At 43.0% G+C, this 25,092-nt stretch overlaps 1 protein-coding gene across 1 annotated transcript in view; it reads left to right on the top strand.

The window, feature by feature from the left end:
- ppp1r13l (protein phosphatase 1, regulatory subunit 13 like) overlaps positions 1–24,892 on the top strand; it is a 28,220-nt gene extending 3,328 nt beyond the window's left edge. The window contains exons 2-13 of the mRNA XM_072695056.1: positions 13,130–13,223; positions 13,484–13,596; positions 15,416–16,001; positions 16,612–16,704; positions 16,889–16,968; positions 17,520–17,886; positions 18,743–19,215; positions 19,327–19,470; positions 19,564–19,697; positions 20,578–20,744; positions 21,944–22,137; positions 23,544–24,892. Of these exons, the coding sequence (XP_072551157.1) occupies positions 13,187–13,223; positions 13,484–13,596; positions 15,416–16,001; positions 16,612–16,704; positions 16,889–16,968; positions 17,520–17,886; positions 18,743–19,215; positions 19,327–19,470; positions 19,564–19,697; positions 20,578–20,744; positions 21,944–22,137; positions 23,544–23,579 (2,424 nt within the window). The 5' untranslated portion in view covers positions 13,130–13,186 and the 3' untranslated portion in view covers positions 23,580–24,892. The remainder of the gene's footprint in view (positions 1–13,129; positions 13,224–13,483; positions 13,597–15,415; positions 16,002–16,611; positions 16,705–16,888; positions 16,969–17,519; positions 17,887–18,742; positions 19,216–19,326; positions 19,471–19,563; positions 19,698–20,577; positions 20,745–21,943; positions 22,138–23,543) is intronic.
- Positions 24,893–25,092: the final 200 nt, after the last annotated feature.

The following is a 25,092-nucleotide window of genomic DNA, read 5'->3' as shown; positions in this document are numbered from 1 at the left end:
TCTGGCCATGGTGATCCCACTCTTCATAATCAAATAGCAAAACCGAACTAGATGTCTGAGGTTTAGATAGGGTTGGGTTGGGTGCTGCACTAAGAAATCCAACCTGCTTACAATGCACATCCCTAAAAGGCATTTGGGCATGCCATCTTCTCCACATGCACGGACAAAGCCCTAAATGCTGGAAGAAACATTAAGTGCCGTGACAGACAAAATTAAAAGTGTGTATTTATTGCTGCTGTTTCCAAACCGTGATATAGACACATAGACTAAATTTTGGCCCTCCCTGTTGTGGCTGTGAGGGAACTTAAGTGTTTAAATGGCAAAGCGAAGTACTAGACTGAGTTCAGCATCGACTGAGGCCAAAAGCTGTGAGATCTAGCTGAGCGGCATTGCTGTGTCTGCTTCCACACCTGCTCAGACACGCTGCTGCTCATAATCTCCCATGCCTTCTGTTCGCACACAAACATGCACACATACACACACACCCCAGGGCAGGCCTGATGACAAAATGCTATTTCAAGTATTTTAACTGCTTTTGAGCAAACCCATGCAATTTTAGATGCCTTGTACAACTATGTACAAATCCTTAAAAGGCAGGAATTACATGGGTTGAATTGGTGGTGAAAAGGTTTGAGGAGCGGTCCTGACTAATCTATTAGGATTAATTACTCAATTAAAGGGCACTTTCTGATAAATTGACATGAGGAGGGTGCAGATATCAAATTCTACAGGTCTTTCTTATGGTAAGCAACAGAACAGGATACACCATTAACAATGAATGGAGCATAGCAATTTAAGGAGGCCTAGACTGGAAAACTGCATTTACCTTGGCATAATTCAGTACATAGGTGTGATATGCCGTGAACCTCAAACCACAGAGTGAAAGCTGGGAAAGCGAACACGGATCTGAACACTTGCTGATCAGCTTTTACCGTCAGATCTGTCCATCGTCCGCCCCCTCGAAAGATCCACGGTGGATCCACGGTTCGAATGGAATTCTTCTATGTGAAAGCAAACCAGAGATAATTAGCCCCCCCTCCCCTCCAAAAAAAAGACCCCAGAAGCGGACTTGTGTATTGGGGACAAGTGTGAAAATTCCCATAGTTCATTCAAGTCCATTTTTTAAATTGCAAGCTGCCACTGTTGGGCACTTGAGCAAGACCCTTTACTACCCCTCACCGCAGCAATAGCTGCCCACTGCTCCGGGCATGTGTGCTCACTGTCACTGTGTGTGTTTGATCACTAGTGTGTATGTGTGTGTTCACTGCACGGGTGGGTTAAAGGCGGAGGCCAAATTCCAACACTGATGGTGAATATGGTCTTGTCTTGTCTTAAAGCTTACTCAATTCTCGATCAAGCTGATTGGCTCATGTCACAATTGCTAGCATAATGGATAGGGATAGCCCTACATAAATTCAGACCCATAAAGAACACCTCAAGAAAGCATGCTTTCAAACTAATCATTGTCGAAGCTTATCAGTGTTGGGTAACTCAGCACAAAGTAAGTGGGTGTGGTAGTCTTTTCTCTTTGTGTCGCAGTGTGAGAAAGTCGGTTATCTTTTCGGTGACACCTGTTTCTGTGGAGCTGATTGCAGCACTTTGTGTTCAGAAGCTGCATTTTTGAAGGACGCTGCATTTGCCGTGCAGCACTGCATAGCGGGGGGATTTCTTCAGTTCAGGGCACATTTCAGACATGTGGGCCATTCATGTCCTTCATGACACACAAGCTCTGTTTGCATTAGATAGGTTTGTGGGGGTGGGACAATTTCTACATGTCTCTTCTGTGATGAAGTGGCAAGAAAGGACGGCAGCAAAATGGGCTCAAGAGAAGGGAGTGCTTCTTTATGAACCTAGACGTTTGCGTTGCCAGAGGTTACATGACCATATGAGTTCTACCACCCAGTCGTGCAAAGAAAGGCTTCTTTGAGCGATGCCATAGACCAGACCATTTCTTGCTCTTGTGCTCCCCCTAAAGTTGCGGAGTGGAATTCACTTTTACTACACTGTGGTAAATGCAAATCACGCTTTGAGCTTCCCCTTATGGACAGCTGTACACATGCATTTGTTGACGAGCTGAAGTGAAAGGAGCTTGTGGGGTGAGTCGGTAAAGTAATATTTCAGACTTTTACACAAATACGATTTGGGTTATGCAGCCTTGTGCAGCTCCACCATGGTTCCTTAGTGCTATAGCAGCGTTCTGGCCCAGAGGATCTCCCTGTTACTGTGAGTGGAGCATTAACATGATTCTGAAGCTGCTGTTTAAAAGGTAAAATGCTTCATAATGTTGCTTAAACTGAACAGTAATGACAATATGCATGGCCTATTCTGATAAACTAGGACCTGTAAAAGTTCAAAAAGATGCAGGTAGAAATGTGTGGATCCACCAGGTTGTGTTTCATATTGTAGGAGAGAGCATTTTGAGTTTGATCTAGTTGGCAGCACTAATTCAGTGTAGTCATGCGGTCGTACGCTCTTAAAAGTAAAGGGTTGTTTGAGTGATGCCATAGCTGCCAGGAGCTGTGAGTGTGAAGAACCTTTACATTGGTAAAGAAACTCTACATCCGCTTCTGTGAACATTTAAAAGGTTGTTCACACTCATATCTCTTGGTTTTTGATGCTTCGTCTATGGCATCCCTCATTTTTTAGCCTGGATCTAAAATTGGGATTAGCCCATTTCTGCATTTTCTTTAGTATTCTGGTCATACCTAGAGGGTTAGTACTGGGGGTGGGTCAGTCCTCCTCAGATGTGTGAGATGGTAAACTCTGCAGTGATCTTTAATAGATCAGATCAGTTCACAAGAGTCCTGGGAAATGGCAATGGCTTCAAAAGAACGGTGGTGGTTTATTATGCATCATGTTTTATAATACATCAATTAAAACTAAAAAAGAAATGCAGAGACACACTATTCATCAATAAAATGTGTCCAAGACTGTGGTTCTGTGCCAGTCATACAGTATTCATGCTGCTCACCATGTCCCTTCATGACGTTAAGGAAAAAAGAGTTCCAAGAGAAATAACCTGAGAAATGATTTTACAGCCTCCTCAAGCCAGTCTACCCAGAGTTCTCTCTGTAGGAATGCAAAGACTTTAGGCAAAGACATTGAAGATCTTGTGAAAATGATACAATATGACATCAACCTGTTACATTCCAGCCTACGGTATGGTCAGTGTACAGATGTACATCATTAAATGTTAAGTGCAGGATTCTTGCTTGCTTCATAGAGGTGTCTCATACACACACACACACTGACTCGCAGTCACACTGCACTCTTATTACTAGGATCAGACCAAACACAGCAACCAGATCATTAATAACAGGAGTTAAACACATGGTAGTCTGCACTGCTTCGTCCTGACTCTTTGCTCTGACTTCCTGACTGCCAGAAAGTTTGACATGTAAGTTTTTAGAGTTTGGTTCATGTGTATGAGTTTGATTTGTGCTCACCAGTTTAGTTTGTGTGTATGGTGAGATATTTGTACTAGTTTGGGTTTAGTGTACAGGTTTGGGCTGATGTGTACTAGTTTGATTCAGGTGTACTAGTTTGATTCCTATGTACAAGGTTGGGTTCACATGTACTAGCTTGGGTTCATGTGTACAAGTTTAATTCAGATGTACCAGTTTGATCCATGTGTACCAGTTTGATCCAGGTGTACCGGTTTGATTCAGGTGTACCGGTTTGATTCAGGTGTACCGGTTTGATTCAGGTGTACCAGTTTGATTCATGTGTACCGGTTTGATTTAGGTGTACTGGTTTGATTCAGGTGTACTAGTTTTTGTTCAGGTGTATTAGTTTGATTCAGGTATACCAGTTTGGTTCATGTGTACTAGTTTGGGCTCAGGTGTACTGGTTTGATTCAGGTGTACTAGTTTGATTCAGATGTACCAGTTTGATCCATGTGTACTATCTTGATTCAGGTGTACCAGTTTGATTCAGGTGTACTATCCTGATTCAGGTGTACTATCCTGATTCAGGTGTACCGGTTTGATTCAGGTGTACCGGTTTGATTCAGGTGTACCGGTTTGATTCAGGTGTACTGGTTTTATTTAGATGTACCAGTTTTATTCACGTGTACTGGTTTGATTCACGTGTACCGGTTTAATTCAGGTGTACTAGTTTTGATTCAGGTGTACTGGTTTTGATTCAGGTGTACTAGTTTTGATTCAGGTGTACTGGTTTGATTCAGGTGTACTAGTTTGACTAGTTTCATTTATGCTAGCTGGGTTCATATATAGTAGTTTGCTTTGATTTCTATGTACTAGGTTAAGTTCACGTGTACTAGCTTGAGCTTATGTTTCCAAGTTTGACTTGTGTACTAGTTTAGGTTCATGTGTACAAGTATGCTTTGCGTTTATACCAGTTTGTGTGTAGATGTCTGGTGTGTATGTGTAGAAGTTTGGATGGTATCAGTTTAGTTGGTGTGTGGATTTGAACTATGTGTACATGTTGGCTTTTTGTGTGTGTGTGTGTGTGTGTGTGTGTGTGTGTGTGTTCATGTGCAGGATTGTTTGCTGTATTTACTGCCGCCAAACCATGTGAGTGGCAGTGTTCTGGGTGAATGTTCAGTGTTCTCCGGAGCTGCTGAGGAATGTCCGGCACTCGGCTTTGTGAAGCTCTGAGAGATTCTTGAATCACATGCTGCTCGGAACACTGAGCGAGCCTGGCATGGTGCCAGAGTGTCGTCTCTGTGCCACTCAGAGGGGTGGAGCGGCCACCAGCCGACAGTTAGGAGACTGATAACTGAACACTACATGTGTTTTAATAACACGTTATTTATATGCGACTCACACCTTGGCAAATTACAGGCCTGTTGTGTTTGACATTTGCAGACAAGTATGACAAGATTACTCCACTATTGTTAGGTTATTGCCAGAGTATGACTGTGTATTAATGTGGTTTACTGTGTATTTTGGACCAATGTTTGGGTGCTGGCTGATGAGGAGCCTAATTGGCACTTCCCAGTCACACCAACCACACTAGCCCTGGCACAGTGCCAGTCAGTATTTGATTTTTTTTTTTTATGACATTAATGTGATTGTACGGTCATACCCCAACCTCTCCTGGCAACACCACAGCAACCGCCTAGCAACACCATAACAGCCACCTGGGATATCAAAGCAACTGCCTTCCATCCATCTAGCAGCCATCTAGCTACACTGTAGTAAACACCTAACAATACCATAGTACCAATCTGATATACCATAGCAACCATCTGCTGTACCATAGCACCACCTGGCAGTGATTTTTTTTCTTTAGTGACCATGCAACAGTAGCAGCAGTCTAGCAACTGCCTGGAAGTGGGAACCACTCAAACATCTGAGCTCAAAGTGGAATTTTTTCATATATGGACCTCATGGACTAGTGTCATACTCTGTCCTAAACCACACTGGCAGGCCTGTGTCACCTCAGTTGACACTCGAATGTGGATTGAGTGAGTTGAGAGAAGTGAATGGGCATGTACTTTCAGAAAGCATTAGGTAACATTTGCACACTAAAATGCCTCACGTTTGACATAACGGGAAAATCCTGTAAAATCAATTTTTTTTAGCTGAATCATTCTTTTAGGAGTACAAAGAAAGATGTTGTGGCTTTTTCCCAGCTTGAGGAGTGGCTGAGTGTCTGTTTGTGCACGTGAGAATCTGACTGCAGTTGTTAATTTTAGAATCATACACATTCAAGCAGGCGTAACCACAGGAAGTTTTTGGGTTGTGCTCACGCTAGGAGCAGCCTAGTGGTAGGCCTCAGATACATGGAGAGATATAAGAGAACAGTGACGTCAGGAAGAAAGAACATCAACACCATAAACCCTTGCCTCATCTCTCATGGTTGCCTCTGGGTCTTAAGTTCACAGAATGTTGCACATGAATGTTGAGGCCCTCCTCCATCAGTTGTTATTGCGAGCCCTGCTGAATCATACTGAAACTGCTTTTTGGCTGATGTTCAATCCCTGGATATTCATTTCCATCCTTTCTTCTTATCCTGCCACTGCCCGCCTCCCCCCAACCCTCCACCCTTCCTTTTCTCTTTCACCTAGTGATGAATAACAGCCCTATCCTGGTGTGACTCTTCCCAGATTCCAAACCTCTTAGGCTATGTCTGAACTCTGGCCACCGTTCTTTGTTCGTTTTGTTTTGAGCTCCTTTCACACATACACTTCCAGTCCAGAGGTTGAGGTCACATTCCTGAAACCTCTTTTCATAAACATTAAGGGTTCTGTAGGGTTTCGTTAGTACACATGTATGGCTTAAATAATCTTTCGTATACAAAGCATGCAAACCTCTTGCATATGTTTTTTTTTTCATACAGGGTTCTACTATTGTTACATGCCTGCCTAAAATTGTGTATTGCCCCTCATGCCACCATAACAGCTCTAACCCACCGAGGCATGGACTCCACACAAGACTTCTGAAGGTGTCCTGTGGTATATGGCACCCTGACGTTAGTAGCAGACCTCATGGTGCATAAATGAGTCTTTGACCTCCAAAAGCTCTGGCTATTGTCAACATGTCCCAGATTCTTATGCTTGTCCATTTTTTTTCAGTACATTAACTTCAAGACCTGACTGATCACTTGCTGCCTAATACGTCAAGCCCGTCGAAAGGTGCCGTTGCAACCAGATGAACGATGTTTGTTACTTCACCTGTCAGTGGTTTGAATGTTGAAAGTAGGAAGACAAGTTTAGGGGCGATTTCTTGCTGAAACTTGTAAAGCATGTGAAGCTACGACGAAGACAGAGGGTGGTTATTCTGAGAAACACTTGGAGAGAAATGTCAGTACTGTTAAACATTACTTTGATGTTTGATAGGTTTTCCACAGGCCCTGATCTGCTTCAAAAGCCATATGTGAAACCCAGACTAACCTTGGCCTAATGATTCCTGCCAAAGACAGGCAAGCAGGATCCCGGCCCTCAGTACCAGGAACAGTGACGTGACCACTTGAGTTAAGTGGAACTTTGGCCTGCTGAAAATAACCCAGTGAGCTGCTTTGATCCGGAATGTGTGTTTCTCCAAACCGAGTCCCAAAATGCTTTAACTTTCTATGTTGTGAAACCCGTAATCCACAAAAGCTGGTCACTCGGTCTGAGGAACTGATTTCTACAAGGATTAGCAGATTTGAGCTAAAACTTGTTATATTACCAACGAGTGTTGTATTTCATTCATTTTGAGATACATGATTATATAATTGGAATGTAGGGGCCAAAGGTTTTCATTGGGTTATTGGTACCAACCACAGGAACGTGAAGCATTAGTTTGGTCTAAACTCTAGCTCAGATGTGGTCAGTCTGCCAACACGTTTGTTGCTTTTTGAGTTTCACTGTGGCTACAACTACATTTGGACTAAGAGGGAAATTGTAGAATTTTAAATATATATAAATATATATATATAAATGAATATTTATATCTCATATTTACTGTCAGGCTGCAAAACACACACACACACCAGTGTGTAATGACCAATCTTGTTGGTAATATTCAAAATCAGAGTTCCAGGTAAAACTGGTTCATGCTGAATAGAGCTTAATCTGCACCACATCTTTATTAGCAAGATGACTTCCGATGAATTATGAACATTTTGTGACTGGATGGTGGGAGGAAATGTATTGTTAAATAAACCGTGGTTGCTTTAATATTGCAGAATGAACAAATGGAAGGATGTTTTTTATGGAACGGAAGCGTGGGAGATGGTGGAGAATATCTTCAGATGATGGGTTTGGTTGACTGACCACCTTCTCAGGAACAGCTTTGTTCATGTTCGAAGAATTAGGGTGGGGGAGTAAGAGAGAAAAAGAGAGGTAGTGAGCAAATCAGTGAGACAGAGAGACTGCCTAAATAGTTGTGTCCTGAATAACTGCTGTCACACCCTGACAGCATTGTCCTAATCCTATAAGCCTCCCTGGTTTACCACAGCACACATGTAATAAGCTAGCTCCTGTTAACGGAGTCACTGAGAACCATCCGAAACCTGCAGTGGGTCCTGCATTGGGCTGTAATGGCACTATGGTACTATCAGAATATGTTGACAGATCCAAAGAGGTCCAGCGGACTTTGGGTGCTGCCACAATGACCCAAGGATTGCTGGTACGAATCTCAAGTCATTCTGCTTGCTGTCAGCAGCCGGAGTCAGAGGAAAGCACTGTTGGCCTTGCTCTGGGTAGATGGCTCGCTCTGTCCCCACATCACTTCAGTGTGATGCTGGCTGGCACCGGCGTCTGCTAGCATGCCATCAGCAGCCGGAACCTGAGAGAGCACAGTTGGCCTTGCTCTCTCCGAGTGGATAGATGGCTGTCTCTCTCTCCCCACATCAGTTCAGTGAGATGCTGGCCAGCACAGACTTCTGCCAGCCTGTTGGTTGCCCGGTGTTGTTGCATCAGCGGCAGTTAAAAAAAAAAAAAAAAAAGATGGTTGGTTGACTATGCATGTGTCAGTCCTCATCCTAAAACTTAAGATTGCTACAGTGGAACCTATTAAAACCGTGGAACCTATAGGCAACTATAGGCAATAATTTGTGACCAGTCGCATATCTTCAAGTTCTGGGACGGAATATCAGTGCTTATCAAGGACCAGGACGGTATTAAATCATCTTTTTCTAGTTGATGAGCTGGATGCAGGAGAAATAATCAAAACCAACAGACCTGAAGACCTGAGGCACAATGGCCATATCATTATGGCCGAATGGCAGGTCTTGTGGAGTGCTCCCAGTATGCAGTGGTCAGTACCTACCAAAAGTGCTCCAAGGAAGAATAACCGGTAAACAAGTAACAGGGTTACCAAGTAACAGTAACCTGACTGGTTACTGACAGTTACAGGAGGAACTTGTCAACACAAAAGTTCAGCGCCCCCTGCTGTGTTTGGGGCTATGTAGCCACAGACCAGACAAAGTGCCCATGCTAACCCCTGTCCACTGCTGAAATAAAGCATCAGAACTGGATCTTGGAGCAATGGGAGAAGGTCACTTGGTCCTGTTTCCTTTTACGTCATGTGGTTGGCTGGGTATGTATGTGATGATTACTCTTGGGATGGGATCTGGTGGAGCAAGAAGCCTCATCTGCAATGCCTTCATCTTTACAACTTACAGGGCATAAAGGATCTACTGAAGGGTCTTGGTGCCAGATACTAGAGAACACCTTCAGAGGTTTTGCAGAGGGAGCAGTTTTGGCGGTTTGTGGAGGGACAGCAGCATGTTAGACAATAAGGGTTAGGGACTTGGATGAATTGTCATTTAAGCTGTGTCTCTCTAATGACTAATAACTACAGACCTGCTGAATGGAGGGTGTAGTGCAGAGGCTGTGGTCTGAACTGAAGTGAAAGGGGCATTGTGTAATATGAGGTAACATCAAAGAGAGGATGAAAAAGAAGAAAAGAATCTGGAGGCAGGAGTGATGAGGACTGTAATGCCGAAAGCTTTTATTCAGTACTGGTTTAGCTAAACGGCCGATGACTCAGTGTGTGTGTGTATGTTTGTATGAATGTGTGTAAGACAGTCAGAGATAGTTGGTAGACGTTATTGATGTTGCAGTAGACAAACATCAATAAAGCGAGAGGTCTGACTCAGATCGGTGTGGCATGGAATGGAATGTAATCAGCAGCAGGGCAGACATTTACACACCACCACAGGGTAGCCATGTTCACATAAGTGAATCTTCTTGACCCAGTCTTGCGTAACTCCAGTTTCTATGTTGCGTAACGTAACATAGCATAAAATGAATCAGCCTGTATAATTAGAGCTTTTTACGTGCTGTATGGTTTCAATCACTGTATATAAGAAGCGCACTGCTTCCTTTATTGTTGGATGCACTACGATTGTTTCACACGCTCAGAAACAGTTTACATTGCAGAAAAACAAATGACTTAATAATTTAGAAAATGTAATTAGTGTCAGGGGCAGCACATCAGTTAGAAAGTGGTTAGTGGCCATGCACTTAGAAAAAGTGATGTTGGCTGGTGTGGCAGAGCTGGGGACCTGGAGCGTGTGAGCTGCCAGGGGGGGTTATCATCTTAACATCCTCACAGCCAGTCAAATCCTCACAGCCGTGCTCCAGAATCTAGTAGAAAGTCTTCCCTGGCCAGTAGAGACAGATACTTTCTATGGTATTCTATACAGATACTATCTTTGATTTCAGAAGAAACAATAAATGGTCAGGTGTCCCAATACTTTATCCATGTGTGTATCCATAGTGTAAGTTCACTGCAAGGTACTGTTAACATCCAAAACCCAACCTGATGAACTTACCACAAGCAGCCTACACCATTACATCACCTAGATCGAAAGGCCATTTCTATGACTAGCAGAAAAAAAACAATGGGTCTTGGTCATCAAAGTTGCATAGAAAAGAGCCCAGGTTTGAGCATCCAGAATGACGTCCTGTCTGCTCTGCTTTTGATTCATGAGACTAATGTACGGCATCAAAACGAGCAGTGGCTTGAAAGAAATTGATGAATCAGCTTCTGCTATGTGGAGACAGGTCCCCACACACTAGTACCTTATTTACAGGGCAGGTACAGCACCATCATTTACTCCTATCATTTTACCCTAATGTAGGTGTTGCAATAATTATCCAATAAGGAAAGCCGGTGTATTGTTACATATTGTCAAAATGGCAACTTTACAGGAGGAGGAAAAAAACCTTGTCAACTTTCAATAGAAGTCAATGTAAAAAGATTTTCTTGTAAATCATTTTGGAGCATTTCCATTGGTCAATTCATCAATTCATGAAATTTGGGCAAAATGTAAAGAGCAACTGACACTTTCACATTATGTCAAAAAGTGAAAAACTGCAATATTTTTGTGTGACAGTGACAATATACTGATTTGCATACATGTTTCTAATAAAATGGCCAGTGAGATTCTGTCATATTCAGGCTCATGACACACAGCTGAGAACAGCTGCATTACAGCTTCTAGCTGATTCATCTAGAATTGTTTCATTAAGGGTGAGTCTAACAGATGGTGTCTAGTGCTGCGGGATGACTGTACTGGCTGCTTTGGCAGGTTTGGCAGATTTTGGCCACTTGCCCCAAGGGCCTTGGCTTGGGCCTATCAGGTACATCACCCAGCCAGTCAAACCTGTCCAGTACTGTCAGTCAGTAGGTTCAGCCCAGCAGGACCTAAAGCTATGGAGAGAGCAGTTTCATCAGAAATCACAGTTGGGTAATTCTGCTGTTTGGCAGATCGGCTGCTGAGATATTAGCAAGCTGGTGTGTTGTCATGCCGTGGCACCATGTGTGTTTGTGTACAACTTAGTAGATGTGTGTGTGTGTGTAGTGGGAAGAGGGATGGATGGAGCTAAAACTGGCAATCGAAACGGAGGCCTGTTTAAACTCGACCGCTTTCTGTTTCTCAAACCACAAAATGAGTGGATGCATAAGTTCGTTCTTTTAAAAGTGCAGCCATGCCCTGGGTGAGGCCAAGCGAGGCTGTGAGCGAAAGAGAGAGAGAAAGGAGAAGCTGTGTGGGAAGCTGATGCAGAGCTAGTTTGTACACCAGCACTGGGCCCAGAGAATTATGGGATGCTGGAAGAGATCCAGCCTAACAGTGCTGAATAGAAAAGAGCTGAAACTATGCAAAGAGTAATAAAACAGCCCATAAAGCACTCCACCCACTGGCTCCTACGGCTCTGCTTTTCTTTGCACCTAGTGAAGCGGGGAGAGGAGTCTGCCTTATCTAATCTATATGATGTGGTATGTTCTCTGTGAGGGGAGCGTTTCACAAGAAGAAACCAAAGACGAGGCCTAACTTTGACCATTTGAGCTTGAAAACCCTATTGGCGCTGATAACGTTATGTTAGGGGTATCATGGTGGGTTGCTGGAAGTACAGTACAGTTCAACACAGCTGCAAGCAATTCTTTGAAACGCTTGTTGACCAGCCCAGCTCTTGACCAGCATGACGTGCTTTCTGTTGAGTTTGGTGGAATTGCTGGTCTGTCGGTTTTATCAACTTGGTCATGCTAGTTCACTAGTTTGTTCTGGCTGGTTCACCAGTGTGGGCGTGCTGGTCAACCAGCTTGGTCGTGCTGGTCATACTTGTTGACCAGCGTGGCCAAGCTGGTCATTCCACATGGTCATACTGATCATGGTTTTCAACCGAGCATAGTCAGACTGGTCATGCTGGTCGACTAGCTTGGTCGTGATGGTCATGTTAATCCATAAGCTTGGTCAGGCTGGTCATGATATTCGACAAGCTTGGCCATGTTGGCCATGCTGGTCAATCCACATTCTCATACTGATCATGGTTTTCAACCGAGCATAGTCAGACTGGTCATGCTGGTTGACCAGCGTGGTCAGACTGGTCATGATATTTGACAAGCTTGGTTATGTTGGCCATGCTGGTCAATCCACATGGTCATGCTGATGATTTTTGACCAAGCATAGTTAGGTTGGTCATGCTGATCATACTTGTTGACCAGCGTGGTCAGGCTGGTCATGATATTCAACAAGCTTGGTCATGTTGGCCATGCTGGTCAATCCACATTCTCATACTGATCATGGCTTTCAACCGAGCATAGTCAGACTGGTCATGCTGGTCGACTAGCTTGGTCGTGATGGTCATGTTAATCAATAAGCTTGGTCAGACTGGTCATGACATTCGACAAGCTTGGTTATGTTGGCCATGCTGGTCAATCCACATGGACATGCTGGTCATGCTAATCATACTTGTTGACCAGCGTGGTCAGGCTGGTCATGATATTCGACAAGCTTGGTTATGCTGGTCATTCCACATGGTCATGCTGATCATGGTTTTCATTCGATCGTAGTCAGGCTGGTCATGCTGGTTGACCAGCGTGTTCATACTGATCATGCTAGTTGAGAAGTTTGATCTTTGTGCTGATCATGCTGGATGACAAGATTGACTTATATTCCTGCAAAGCTGCTTACTATCGCTGCACATGACCACTCCTGACATCACAGCCCTTAATAATGTGTCTATCATGTAAACACAAGGCATTTTCATGATACACGTAACTTATCTCAATACACATGATCGCAGAGAAGATGCATCACTAGCCACAGATTTGCAGTTGTCAGACTCTTTAAAAAAAAAAAAACCTGGGCCAAAATAACCTAGGCCAGTCCTTAACCATGTACCATTCATTAGATCTGAAGAATTTGTCTGTTTTCTTTCACCATTCAGGCCGTGCTGAATAACTCTGAAGTGCTACGGTACGTGTCCGGTTACAAGCCAGACAACATGAGCTCCAACGGCACTTACGGCAGCGGCATGCTGTGTGAGTATGAAACACAAACACAATCTGCAGTATTTTTCCTATAGTCCAGGCGTGATAAACAGGTCGCAGCAAGTTTAACAGTAATTGTTGCACACCAGGGAAGGTTATAATCTTTAATTACATGGAAGTCACATGGTTTCATACCAGACTTGAGGTGGCATGACTTGAGTTGACATTACTTCCCATAAAAGGTTTTAATAAAAGTTTATCACTGAACTATTTGTATATGTTTCTCTCTGTGTGTTTCTTTCTGTCTACAGTCCAGACCATTAATGATGACCTGAATGCGTCCTTGGCCACTGCCGATGAACTTTCTCGTGAGTTTAGCTCTCTCCTGCAGGAGATTTCCACCCCCCAGAGCTCTACAGCACAGGTAACACACTCGCAGTGTTCTCCAACTTCCTCCATGTAGGGGAAAGCAGGGCACAACTAATGCAGGGTCAATTGTAACATGAACATTTGATGCAGTTCAAGGATTCAAGGATTCAAGGAGACTTTATTGTCATTCGCATCACATGGGGCGGAACAACATTGAGATCTTAAGATCTTACACCCAAAGAGCAATTATTGAATAAATAAAATAATAATAATAAAAAAACTAGAATATAAGACGGGTAGATGAGTGAGATAAGTGTAGCAGCATGAATGTATTAATAGCAGTAGCATAATAAAGTGTCCAAGTGTGTGGGTAAAGTGTCTAAGTGTCCTCAAAATGTGTCAGTGCAGTGTAGACATCTTCTCATATTCCTGTAGCAATGGACAGTCAGACAGTCTGACATTTATCCAGATTTACCCTGAAGACCTTAAAGGTGTTTTTCCCCATCATAGGTGTGTTTGATTACTCAGTTGTGTGTATATTGTAATAATACTGATAGTGCCTGTAAGATTGTATCATTTTTACATAGAAATGACTCACGGGGAGGGCTAGCCATTCTAAAGTACAGCCTCTAAATGGTGGGGTTAGTTGGAACCCAGTGTTATAGCTAAGCCTTCCTGAATGAACAATTAGAAAAGCCCATATCATCCCATTTAAATTATGCATAGATTAATCAACAGTGTACTACAGAAGCAATATAAATGACATTAAGTATCAATGTTATATTTGCTCTTGTACTTTGTAATCAAAAATAAATGTTCCTGTGCTAAGACACAATGTATTCATTCTCATGCACATAATTTCATATTGGAAAGCTCATCTGGGGCAATATTATGGCAAATCCTAATGCAAAATATTATCAGTGCCACTGGCAGCAACATACTACCTCCTTGTTTCACAGTTGGCAAGGTGTTCTTTTCATGAACTGCATTTTCTTTTTCCCTTGTTTACAACCTTTCTCTAGTTGTTCTGTAGCATACTTCAAATATTGAGTTTCATGGAAAAGTGACACATAACATTTACTTCTTTCTCTTACAACTCCTTCATGAAGAAGTTGCCTGTGCAAGCCCTGCAGGTTCTTGCCAGTCATATGGAGATTTAGCTTTTGTGTCACTTTCTGCTGATTTTGTCCTGAAGAATAGATTCTGCATACAAAGGTTACGTTTTAATGTGTAGCATAGATGTGGAGGTTGCTCCAGTCTTCAATACCTTAACACTATACTGTTTATCAAATCCAGAATGTCTTGGGTTGTGCCCTGCTCTCACTTTACGGCTCTCATAATGATTCATTCAATGAATCCTCTACCCTTCCTTAGAACATCTCACCATGTCAGACATATGTCCATATGTGTTCAGCTTCTTTAAGTCACTAGCTAGCATTCTACAAGCTAGCCTCAAGCTAATGCAGTTATCAAGGGCAATAATATTGTAGGCGCAAGCTTACGTAGTAAGTACACTATAGATCGTAATGTTTCTGGACAACCCTTACCAATGAAGGCATTTAGCTACTTTAAGATGCACCCACTGCTGACACAGATGTGCACATGCACACACACATAGCTTATCTAGTCTCTGTAGAGAAGTGTTGCCAATAGAATAGGACTCTCTGGAGCAGATTAACATGAACCTATTGGCACCATGCCTAATGCCAGGCATGGGCTCAATGGTTATAGTGCTGTGGAGCTTCGATTAAGTTTCTTTACCCATGATTTCAATTCTGTAAGATAGATTTTGGTTTGGTATTTCAACTTGAAAATAATTGCTTAAATATTACCAATATCATACATGCTTCTCTGTCTGTGTCCACTTACGGTAGAGCTCCACCGTCTCCAGCAGCTTTACCAGTACCAGCAGCAGCAGCAGTGGAAGCAGCAGTGTTGGCAGCAGTGTCTCCAGCTCCTCTGGCACTATAAGCAGCAGCATCAGATCTCCCATGTCTCTGCCCCAAACCTTAATTACTGTCAATGCTACAGAGCCCAGCACTCGATCAGTGGACTCCACCTTCACCAGCAGCAGGAGCCTACCCTTCCCCCCCAGTCCTCAGATATCCCAGGGCCACTCGTACCCCCTGCCCCAGACCCACAGAGCTCACGGGCAGCTGACCCCTCCGAACCTGTCTCCACACACCCAACGGCGAGTCTCACCCACCCCTGTAAGGTCCCATGAGCGGAGCATGAGCGGATCCTTTAGTTACTCGGAGCTCAACGCATTGCCCAGTCAAAAATACGACCACCTGTCAGCTCCAGGTATGCTGCAATGTCAAGCCAATCCCATGGCTCAGTATGAATCGTCTTCTACTGGGCGCAGGTCTCCGAGGATTGACCGCGTTCCCTCCCCCAGTCCTTTAAGCCAGCCGGCTACAAGCACACTACCAAGGAATTTCATGCCATTCAAGACTTTAGGTTGGTGTCACTACATCTTTTTTCTCATATGGACAAAACATATGTCACAAAAAGTAAAGTATGGACATACTGGATATTTGGATGGATATTTAACAAAGTAATAAAAGCTATGCTGCTCCCCACACTTTCGATCTGTCAAAATGACTGCATGGGTACTATTAACACTATACTATGATCATTAGAGTAGTGATGCACTGAAAGGGAAAGTTGTGGTCAGAAAAAAAATAAAAAATTATACGAAAATATAAAAAAATTAGATATTTATTCTAAAAGAAATGTAAAAAAAAAAGAAGAAAGAAAAACATAGAAAAACAAAGGATAAAACTAAGCAAACAATAAATAAAATTGCTAAATAACAAAAAATCTGTCAACAAAATAAACATTTTAATTATGTCATTCCCCATCTGAATAGTTCCACCCACTTCCTTATAAAGACAAGTGGTATAACATGTCAACTTTTGTCATTTTATGTCATTTTATTTTATTATTATATTATTTATATTAATTTTGTTTCCAAAACCAAATATTTAGCCATTTTATATTTAAGCCAAAAGCCAAAAGTGCACTCTATAAACCATGTTCTCTCACATTCTCTGTTTCTTTGTCTCAGATGATGGCTTGCAGAGGCAGAGGAGTCCTGCAAAGTGGAACGAAACGGACCTGGATGTTTCCTATGAGAGAAAACCGCACCACACATATGACAGTAAGTTCACACAGCAGCAGACGATAAAAAAAATATTCTCCTATCACTGCACTGCAGTGCTCTGTACTGTACTTTTGACCCTCCCTGAGATAGACTGAGTCTATGATAAGCTCTAACTCACCCAGGCCAGCAGCTCAGCACTAGATTACACACTCACTGTTCACTCTTACCTCCTCCCATCCAGAGAACGAGTGGATCCGGCCGTCTGTACCTAACAGCAACTGGAGAGAGTCCAACCTGGACTCACCCACTACGCCCAGAAAGGTGTGTGTGTGTATGTGTGTTCAGGAGTAGTAGATCCAGCAGAATTGCACAGTGGTATGTTGTGCAGATTAGCTTAAATGTGGAAGTTGAGGCAAGTTCACCTGCCAACATGCAGCTCATTTAAGTTTATTCAGAAACAGAACCCCATTGTTTTGCTTGTCCTCCCTCTTTCTCTTTGATTAGTAATTATCAATAGTTGTTGTTCTTAGTGTGAAATTACATAATTACAGGTGGGTATGTAGTGATTTACATTCACTTACAGTTTGAATCAGGGCTGTCACGATTAACACTGATCACTTGACTTAAATGAATCACTCAATTAAAACTGACTCATCTCACCGTATTACCTTTCTATTGACAATGCTAGGGTTATTCCATCCTTACAGGATAAGAATATTATATTACTTCATAAGTACTCTTTAAAATATATAAAAAAATGTTTTATGTGGTAAATTTTCATTAAAATCGTTTGAAAGAACTGACGAGTTAAATCCATTTAAAAAACAACTCTAAATGAATCTCTCTCTCTCTACCATGTTCTCTCTCCCTAGGACCCTCTGGCCCGTCATCTGCAATCAACTCACGGCTCCTTGCCCAGAACCACCCGGATCACCGTGCCACCTGACCGTGCCTCACCTACGCAGTCACCTTACAACCCTCAGCCCATCATCTCCCGCATCTCCATCCCTCCCTCCTCTTCTCAGCTCCGCCAGCACAGACCCATCCCGCTCTCTGTCATCATGAGGCTCCAGAACCCGTACTACGCTGTAGCCCCCTATCCTCATGGCCACATGGAGGAAGAGCTAGATCTCGGCCTGCACCGCAAGCCTCCGCCGCCCCCGCCTCTGCCCCGAGAGTACCTTTACCACTTTCAACGTCCTGCTCCTGAGCAGAGGCAACCCGCCTACTATGGAGAAGGTATTGAATAGAGTTAAGAGCTAGTTATAGCATATATATATATATATATATATATACTTTATATATACTTTATATATACTTTTGAATTGGTTTGTATTCCTCTTTTATTTCTAAATGGAAAACCTGCCGTAACCATCACCAGGTGCCATTACCATAATAACCAGTTTTGTGTTGGCATTGACGTGTTGCAGTAATGACACTTATGGCTATGTATTAATACTGTAAACATTGAAATTTCCTGTAAAATATTGCTGTATTGGTATGAATGTTGATGACGCTGAATAAATCTACTCCATAATCAGGAAGAATACATGATTAAATAAAAAAAATAGAGAATAGTCTTTCCATGGAATAGTTTCCATGGTTAAGACTTAAATATTACCTTTAAACAGTTCTATACAGAATTTACAGGTTGTTGCGGTAATGATGGTTGGGGGGGAATGTTGGGGGCAGTAATATATTGATAAAAAATATGCAGAAGTTGGATAGCTATGAATACAATGTATCTTTATTAGTTATTATTACGTTATGATTGTGGGTTTTTTTTTAGCAATTGATCTTTGTTTATATATATATATATATATATTTTACAGAGCAAAAGTTCCAAAGTCTGTGTTGAGGACCAACCTATCAAAAATAGCAAAGTAGTGATGTTTAAATTATTAAATTATAACAAATAAAAATTGTACTAATTTTGAAGCATAATTAAATAAATCAATAATTTATGTAATATCTGATCAGTTTATTTTGTAAGGTTCCCATTATTAAAGAATCATCCAAACATCATTTATTTTGCCAAAAAGCACCCAAATATAGCAATATTTGGCAACTAAATAACCCGTCTTTTTGTTCTCAGTACTCAGCTCAGCTGATGTGGACGCAGAGGTGGAGAGATTAAACACAGCAAAGCCTCCTTCAGTCCTGGACGGCGCAGTGCCCTCTGCAGACCAAGGCAAAGAACCAAAGGTAGAGGGCAGCACTGAGAGCGCTGAGCCGCCACGGCCGCTCAGCCCCACTCGCCTGCAGCCTGTGCTGGCTCCGGAGGCCCCAGTAGTCCCTGATATGGAGGAGTTGCTCCGGCTCCGGGCAGAAATCCCTCGAGCCCTGAAGAAACGTGGATCTGTAGACCAAGCCCAGACTATGAGGAAGATGCCCCTCCTCCAACCCAACCAGTACAAGCAGATGATTAATAAACTGTTCCACAGGAAAGGCCCCCAGCTGAAGGGAGAGACTGGGAGCGAGAGCAGCTCGTCTGAGGGAGAGGAGAGCAGTACACCGACCACACCAAGCCCACCACCGCTAACCAACACCAGCATTGCTCAGCAGAAGGTGAGGGTACAAGCGTGTCTTCACTGGTCTGCGAGACAGTTGCTTTAATCTGAATCAGAAGTGACTGAATCTTGGTTCTTCTGTGTCTGTGTGTGTGTGCATGCATGTCAGGGTCTTCACTCTATCCTGCGGAAGGCCAGCAGGGGGAGTGGCCTTAAGGCCCAGAGCCCTCGAGCTCGTCTCAGTCCGTTAGTGCTGCTGCTGGACGGAGCTCTGGTTGGAGAGCTGGACACAGTGCAGAGAGCTGTGCAGGAGGTCAGTCTGAAACCTGCTAACACTCACCACTCAAATGGGTTGAAATATACACAACTTGTGAGATAGAAATGTGTGTCTGTGTCTTCTTAACAGATGAGTGACCCAAGTCAGCCAAACGATGAGGGCATCACTGCCCTCCATAATGCCATCTGCGGGGGGCATTATGCTGTGGTGGAGTTTCTTGTGCGGATCGGTGCCAATGTCAGCGCCCCAGACAGCCATGGCTGGTGAGTTGGACACTTTCACTATGGTGTGTACTATGAACAAGGTGTATAACGATACATACAAAAAAACATCCAAAAGGCATCAAATGTAGGTTTCTTTCAAATTTTCAGTCAGTCATGCAAGTTACAGTTCCACCTAGTGTCATATAGCGCCCTCCTGAGGTAGAGGTAGTTGCCTGTAGTGTGTAAATGTAAGCATGTTCAGTGTGTTTCCACACACACACCCTACAACTGTCCAATAACACTGGCGCTTACTGACATTTAGCAGGCTAAAGATTCTCCACACTGTGTGTCCCTGTTATTTGTCTAGTCCAACATTGAATATTGTGATGCATATATCTTCAGGAATTGTGATAAATATAATCTCAGATTATCATAGAAGATTCCCCACACCTAAATTATTACAGTATATTGTTGCTGACACTCACAAAAACCTGTATCTACAAAATGGCAACTTTATAGGAGAATGGAAAATACTTTTTAGTTCATTTTCAACAGATGTCAATGTAATATGATTTTACTTTGAATCATTGTGGAGCATTTCTATTGGTCCATTTATCATGACGTTTTGACACAACATGTCGGATTCAAAAAGTATTATTATTAATATGACGAGATTTTGAGTGGAACTCATTCTCTCTGTGATTTCGGGGCAGTGATGGCAGGGTTGTGGGTTCAATACCCGGGCTCAGCAAGCTGCCACTGTTGGGCTACCACCCTTGAGCAAGGCCCTTGCTCCCCGGGTGCTGGAGTTGGCTGCCCCTATGCTCAATGCCCCTAGTTCACATTTCGCTGTACATAGTACAGTGACAAATACATGCACCTTTTACTTTACTTATGTGTGTGTGTGTGTGTGTGTGTGTGTGTGTGTGTGTGTGTGTAGGACTCCCCTACACTGCGCTGCCTCCTGTAATGACCGGGCGCTGTGTGAGTTTCTGGTGCGTAATGGAGCTGCAGTAATGGCTGTGACAGAGAGTGATGGAGCCACGGCGGCTCAGAAGTGCGACCCATACGCTGCTGGATATGAGGAATGTGAAAGCTTCCTCAGAGGTGAGGGAGAGGTCATTGTACACACACACACACACACACACACAAACACACGCACACACACACAACCAGAACATTCAAATCAAATAGTAAAACAATCACTTGGACTGACAGAACGCGTTTGAATGTGTTTGTTTTACTGTCTTTCTGATGAAATGACGTGCAAACAATGATGGGAAACAAACATTCTGATATTACAGGAACAGTTTGGTGATCTGCGTGAGGAACAATTTATTTTAGTTCTTCATTTATGATTCAAAATGAAGTTTTTGTTGGCAAAAGAAGCTTTTAGTAGGGACGTTGTTTAGTTATTGTATGATAAGCCCCCTGTACAACTAGTCACTCTGCATATTAAGGGTGGTAGTAACTTCAGGCTCCTGCAGATGATGTTGCACAGGGATGATCCGGCTATAAATACCTGCGGGTGTGCAACGTGGTTCATGGATTGAGAAGAGGTGGCTCAGTGCAGTGACTGTTTTGTTGGATGTGTGGAAAACGGGTCGCAGTGCAGTTCCTGCGGAGTGTTCTTTCAGACATTGGTTGTGAAGGACCTGCAATTATGGACGAATTCTTGCTGGTGACCCCTGTTTGTCAGTTTCCTGTATTTTTTTCTTGGGATTTCCACCACTGCTGGGAGACCCGTATGACCACACGCTACATCTGATACATCCGCAAACTCAGCTACTTCCTTCACACTGTATCCTTTGGCACGCCCAAATGCAATCACTTACTTCTGCTTCTGCATTTTCCACATTTATCCAACATTGCGCTGTACTGTACCTCCTCCTCTCAATCTATGAATCCCAACACACGTCCCGCAGGTATCTATAGCCCAATCATCCTCTTGCAACGTCTATCTGCAGGAGCCTGAAGTTACTACCACCTCAAACATGCAAGGTGAAATTCTTCTCTGGGACGCTGATTAACTTATCCAGAGCGACTCACACCTGAATCATGTTACACAGGTAGGAGAATGTAAAGTTAGGAGTCTTGCCCAGGGACTCCTGAACTTATTAGTCTGGTGTGGTATTCTTGCCCAGCCAAGGAGTCAAACCCTGCCACGGAAAAGGCAGTGTTGTTATCCACTACACTAATCCAGCCACTATTTATTTGGTTACTACATGCTAAAAAAGATGGTAGAATAAGAGTAAATATACTAATGTGTGTGTTTGTCTGTGTGTGTGTCTGTGTATTCCACTAAGGTGTGGAGGAGGTGATGGGGGTGGAAAACAGTGGGGTTTTGTACGCTCTTTGGACTTACCCAGCGCAGGCTGCTGATGAGCTGAGCTTCCGAGAGGGCGACATGGTGACCATCCTGCAGAAGCCTGAGGGAGTAGACTGGTGGTGGGCTTCGCTCTGTGGCAGAGAGGGATTCGTTCCAAACAACTACTTTGGGGTAAGACAACCTACTCATACTTTCTCTACCTTGTCTATTGAGTCACTGGCTTCTTTTGTAAGCTTGTGGAAATCAAATGAATGAAGATTACATAATAATAGCTTATATGATCTTCTACTTGGAGAATGAAAGAAAACATGGCATCCGAAAAGGAGGCGCAGCGGTCTAAGCGTTGACCTTATCATTAGGGGATTGCGTGTTTGATCCTTGGTGATGCCACAGCCATCTTCTGCCAGGAGTCCAAAAGACTAATTGCTATTTAATTATTCACTCTGCCTTTTGTCATCATCCTAATATCCTAACAGTAACGGAATCACTCTGATATGTCACCTCAAGTTGCTTATAGCTCTAAACCATGCCAGCTGTGGGATAAGGCCTGCTAGTGTTCATATCATCATTAGCCCCTTTTCAGACATGTATGGTTACCTGGACATTACCTGGAGGAGCTGTATGCGTGGATACGAATGTCCAAATCAGTTGTACCCAACATTACCCTGATTTTATCCTGCCAACCCCCAAGTCCGGGTAATGTCTGAGTGAGCCCATGTCTAAATAGAGCAGGTACTGTTCTGGACAATTCACAGCGGGCATGTTGATGATGGTGTTTCTCATGCGACTGGCACGAAACCAAAGCTGTGTCTGAAACTGTGCCCTAGTCACTATTCCCTATCTGCCAAAATCCAGATCACTATATGAAGCACTCTTATAGGGAACAGAATTCAACAAGGTGGTGAGCAATGTGAGTTCATTGATGTGCGACTGCAAAAAAACAGTCCAAAAATGTCTGCTAGGTGTACATTGTTTCTAAACTATATATTATGGTATATATTGTAACAGTGCACTGAAAATTCAGCACTACATCACTATAACATGATGGAACCCCAAAGTAGTGCACTATGTAGTGAATAGGGCACAGTTTTGGACTTTTTGGCCATGCCTGTTCCAGGCGTTGCCTCTTGCCTAAACCATGCAAGCATTCCTGTAGTGAGAACTCGTCTGACATAGAAAATGTATGAAAGGGCAACGCTGGAGAACATCCTGACCTCATTCTTTGCACCTTTTCCGGAGTTTATATGTGATGAAAACGACTTTCAAATTCATCAACACTGTCGAGAAAAAAAAAACATGGTCATCTCCACATTTAGAAAGCTGCAAGCTGTGACTTGCATGTGGGGAACTATGCTCTTAGGTTCACAGCTGTCTTCCTGCTCACGCTGTTGTTCGATACAGGCTCGACTAATCAGGTTTGACAGCATTTTGTTCAAACACACATTCTGAAGCTTTCCATGTAACGGCAGCGTGTCGCAGCAGATACTGACTCTACAGCGGCTCTAAAGGACTCTAAAGGACAGAAGTTCACCTTCATTCCAAATGTCTGACCTTTTTTCATGTTCTTTCTTTTGCAGCTTTTTCCAAAGGTGCGGCCTAGATCACTCTGCTAAAGGACAGCGCCCTCTACTGGCCGAATCCTACGACACCACAACGTCATTATGAAAACACTCACTCTCTGAACCATGTGTGGATAATCCAAGGGCATGTTTGTGATGAGCTTCAATGCATTGTGATCTTAAGGATGAGTCAGACTATGAAATTTACACTGAAGACTTTTTTTCTCCCTTCTTGACTCTGTACCGGGTTCGGCTGTAGGACACGTGTGATTAAATTTGTGAGCTGGTTTTTGAATTGCAATTGTATGAGCACCCTCCCCTCCCGCCATGTTTGTGTGGCTGACTGATCATTAGGAGTGGTTTAATTACGTGGAGATCAACAGATATGATATTTCTATATTCAGATACTCAGATTTCCTGAGATGGAAAGTGTAGATTTATTAGGGCTGCGAAAGTTAACACATTAATGCATTAACACCACCCACAGCTGCTCACATGCTCTCATAGAATCCACAACTGCAGCTCCTCTCAGCCAAGTACTACATGTACTACATGTCTTAGCTTCAGCACCCTCAGCAGACTACTCTGGACAGTGCCCTCAGAAGACCTGTGAATACACTGCCTTGCAAAAAAAACAAAGCAAGGAAAGCAGCAGCCAGTTGAAGCCATGCGGTTCATGAGCTGTATGAAGAAACCTGCACCTTTAATTTTTTTAAGAGTACCATTATCATAACTGATGCACAACTAATGCCTTTATTACTGTGCCTTGTTCTCTGCTGTCGTCGGCCTTGGCAGTGAATTCATCCAACTTCTCAGTATTGCTTTATTCTGTGCATGTTGATTTAGCGCGAATGTGTTTGTGTCTGTAATTAATATTGCTTTGATGATATAGATATTGCGAGAGGAATGTGGTGTTGTATGACTTTCCGATATTTACTCCGGGTCTTTGTGCTTTATTTCAATCCTTGTTAAATGTTTAAACATGTAAAGACTCAAATGAATCGTGCACAGTATCCCTTCTCAATGCAGTTTCCCACAACAGTATGTATGTGTTTAGAAATGTGTAGTGCTCATCTTTGGTACCCATCCATTCACGCTAACCTACCTGTCTGGACTCTGGGAGAGTGATTGCTGTAATTTTTAAGCCAGACAATTAAAAATGCCAATCAGTATGTATTCAGTATGTCCGTATGTACTGAATGACTGTAGTGTTTAGTGTGGTGTGTTGTCTGCTTTACTGTTTGAGGGATTTCCAACTGTTTTTCCGACATATTTTCGTATACATGTGAAGGGTGTGGTTATGTGTGCGTGGTTAGCTGGCCTAGACTGTTACAGAACAACCATAAATAAAGTGTTTTTTTCCGTGATGTTGTGCCAGTAAAGTGAATATTAATTACATGCCCTATGTAATGCTTTGCTTTAGTTAAAGCAACAATATGGAACATTGGCATTTCTTGCTCCTGGGCTCCCCCTGCAGTCGGGGAAGAAACAGACTCGTCACTGACAGTGAGAGAAGTATGTAGACTGACATAAACGTGACTCAGGTTACGCAGCACTGTGCATTTCT

This window comes from Salminus brasiliensis, chromosome 13 (genome assembly GCF_030463535.1).
Source record: "Salminus brasiliensis chromosome 13, fSalBra1.hap2, whole genome shotgun sequence".
In the NCBI taxonomy this organism is placed as follows: Eukaryota; Metazoa; Chordata; class Actinopteri; order Characiformes; family Bryconidae; genus Salminus; species Salminus brasiliensis.
The sequence above is the reverse complement of the archived record's forward strand: the minus strand, read 5'-3'. Positions and strand labels throughout refer to the sequence as shown.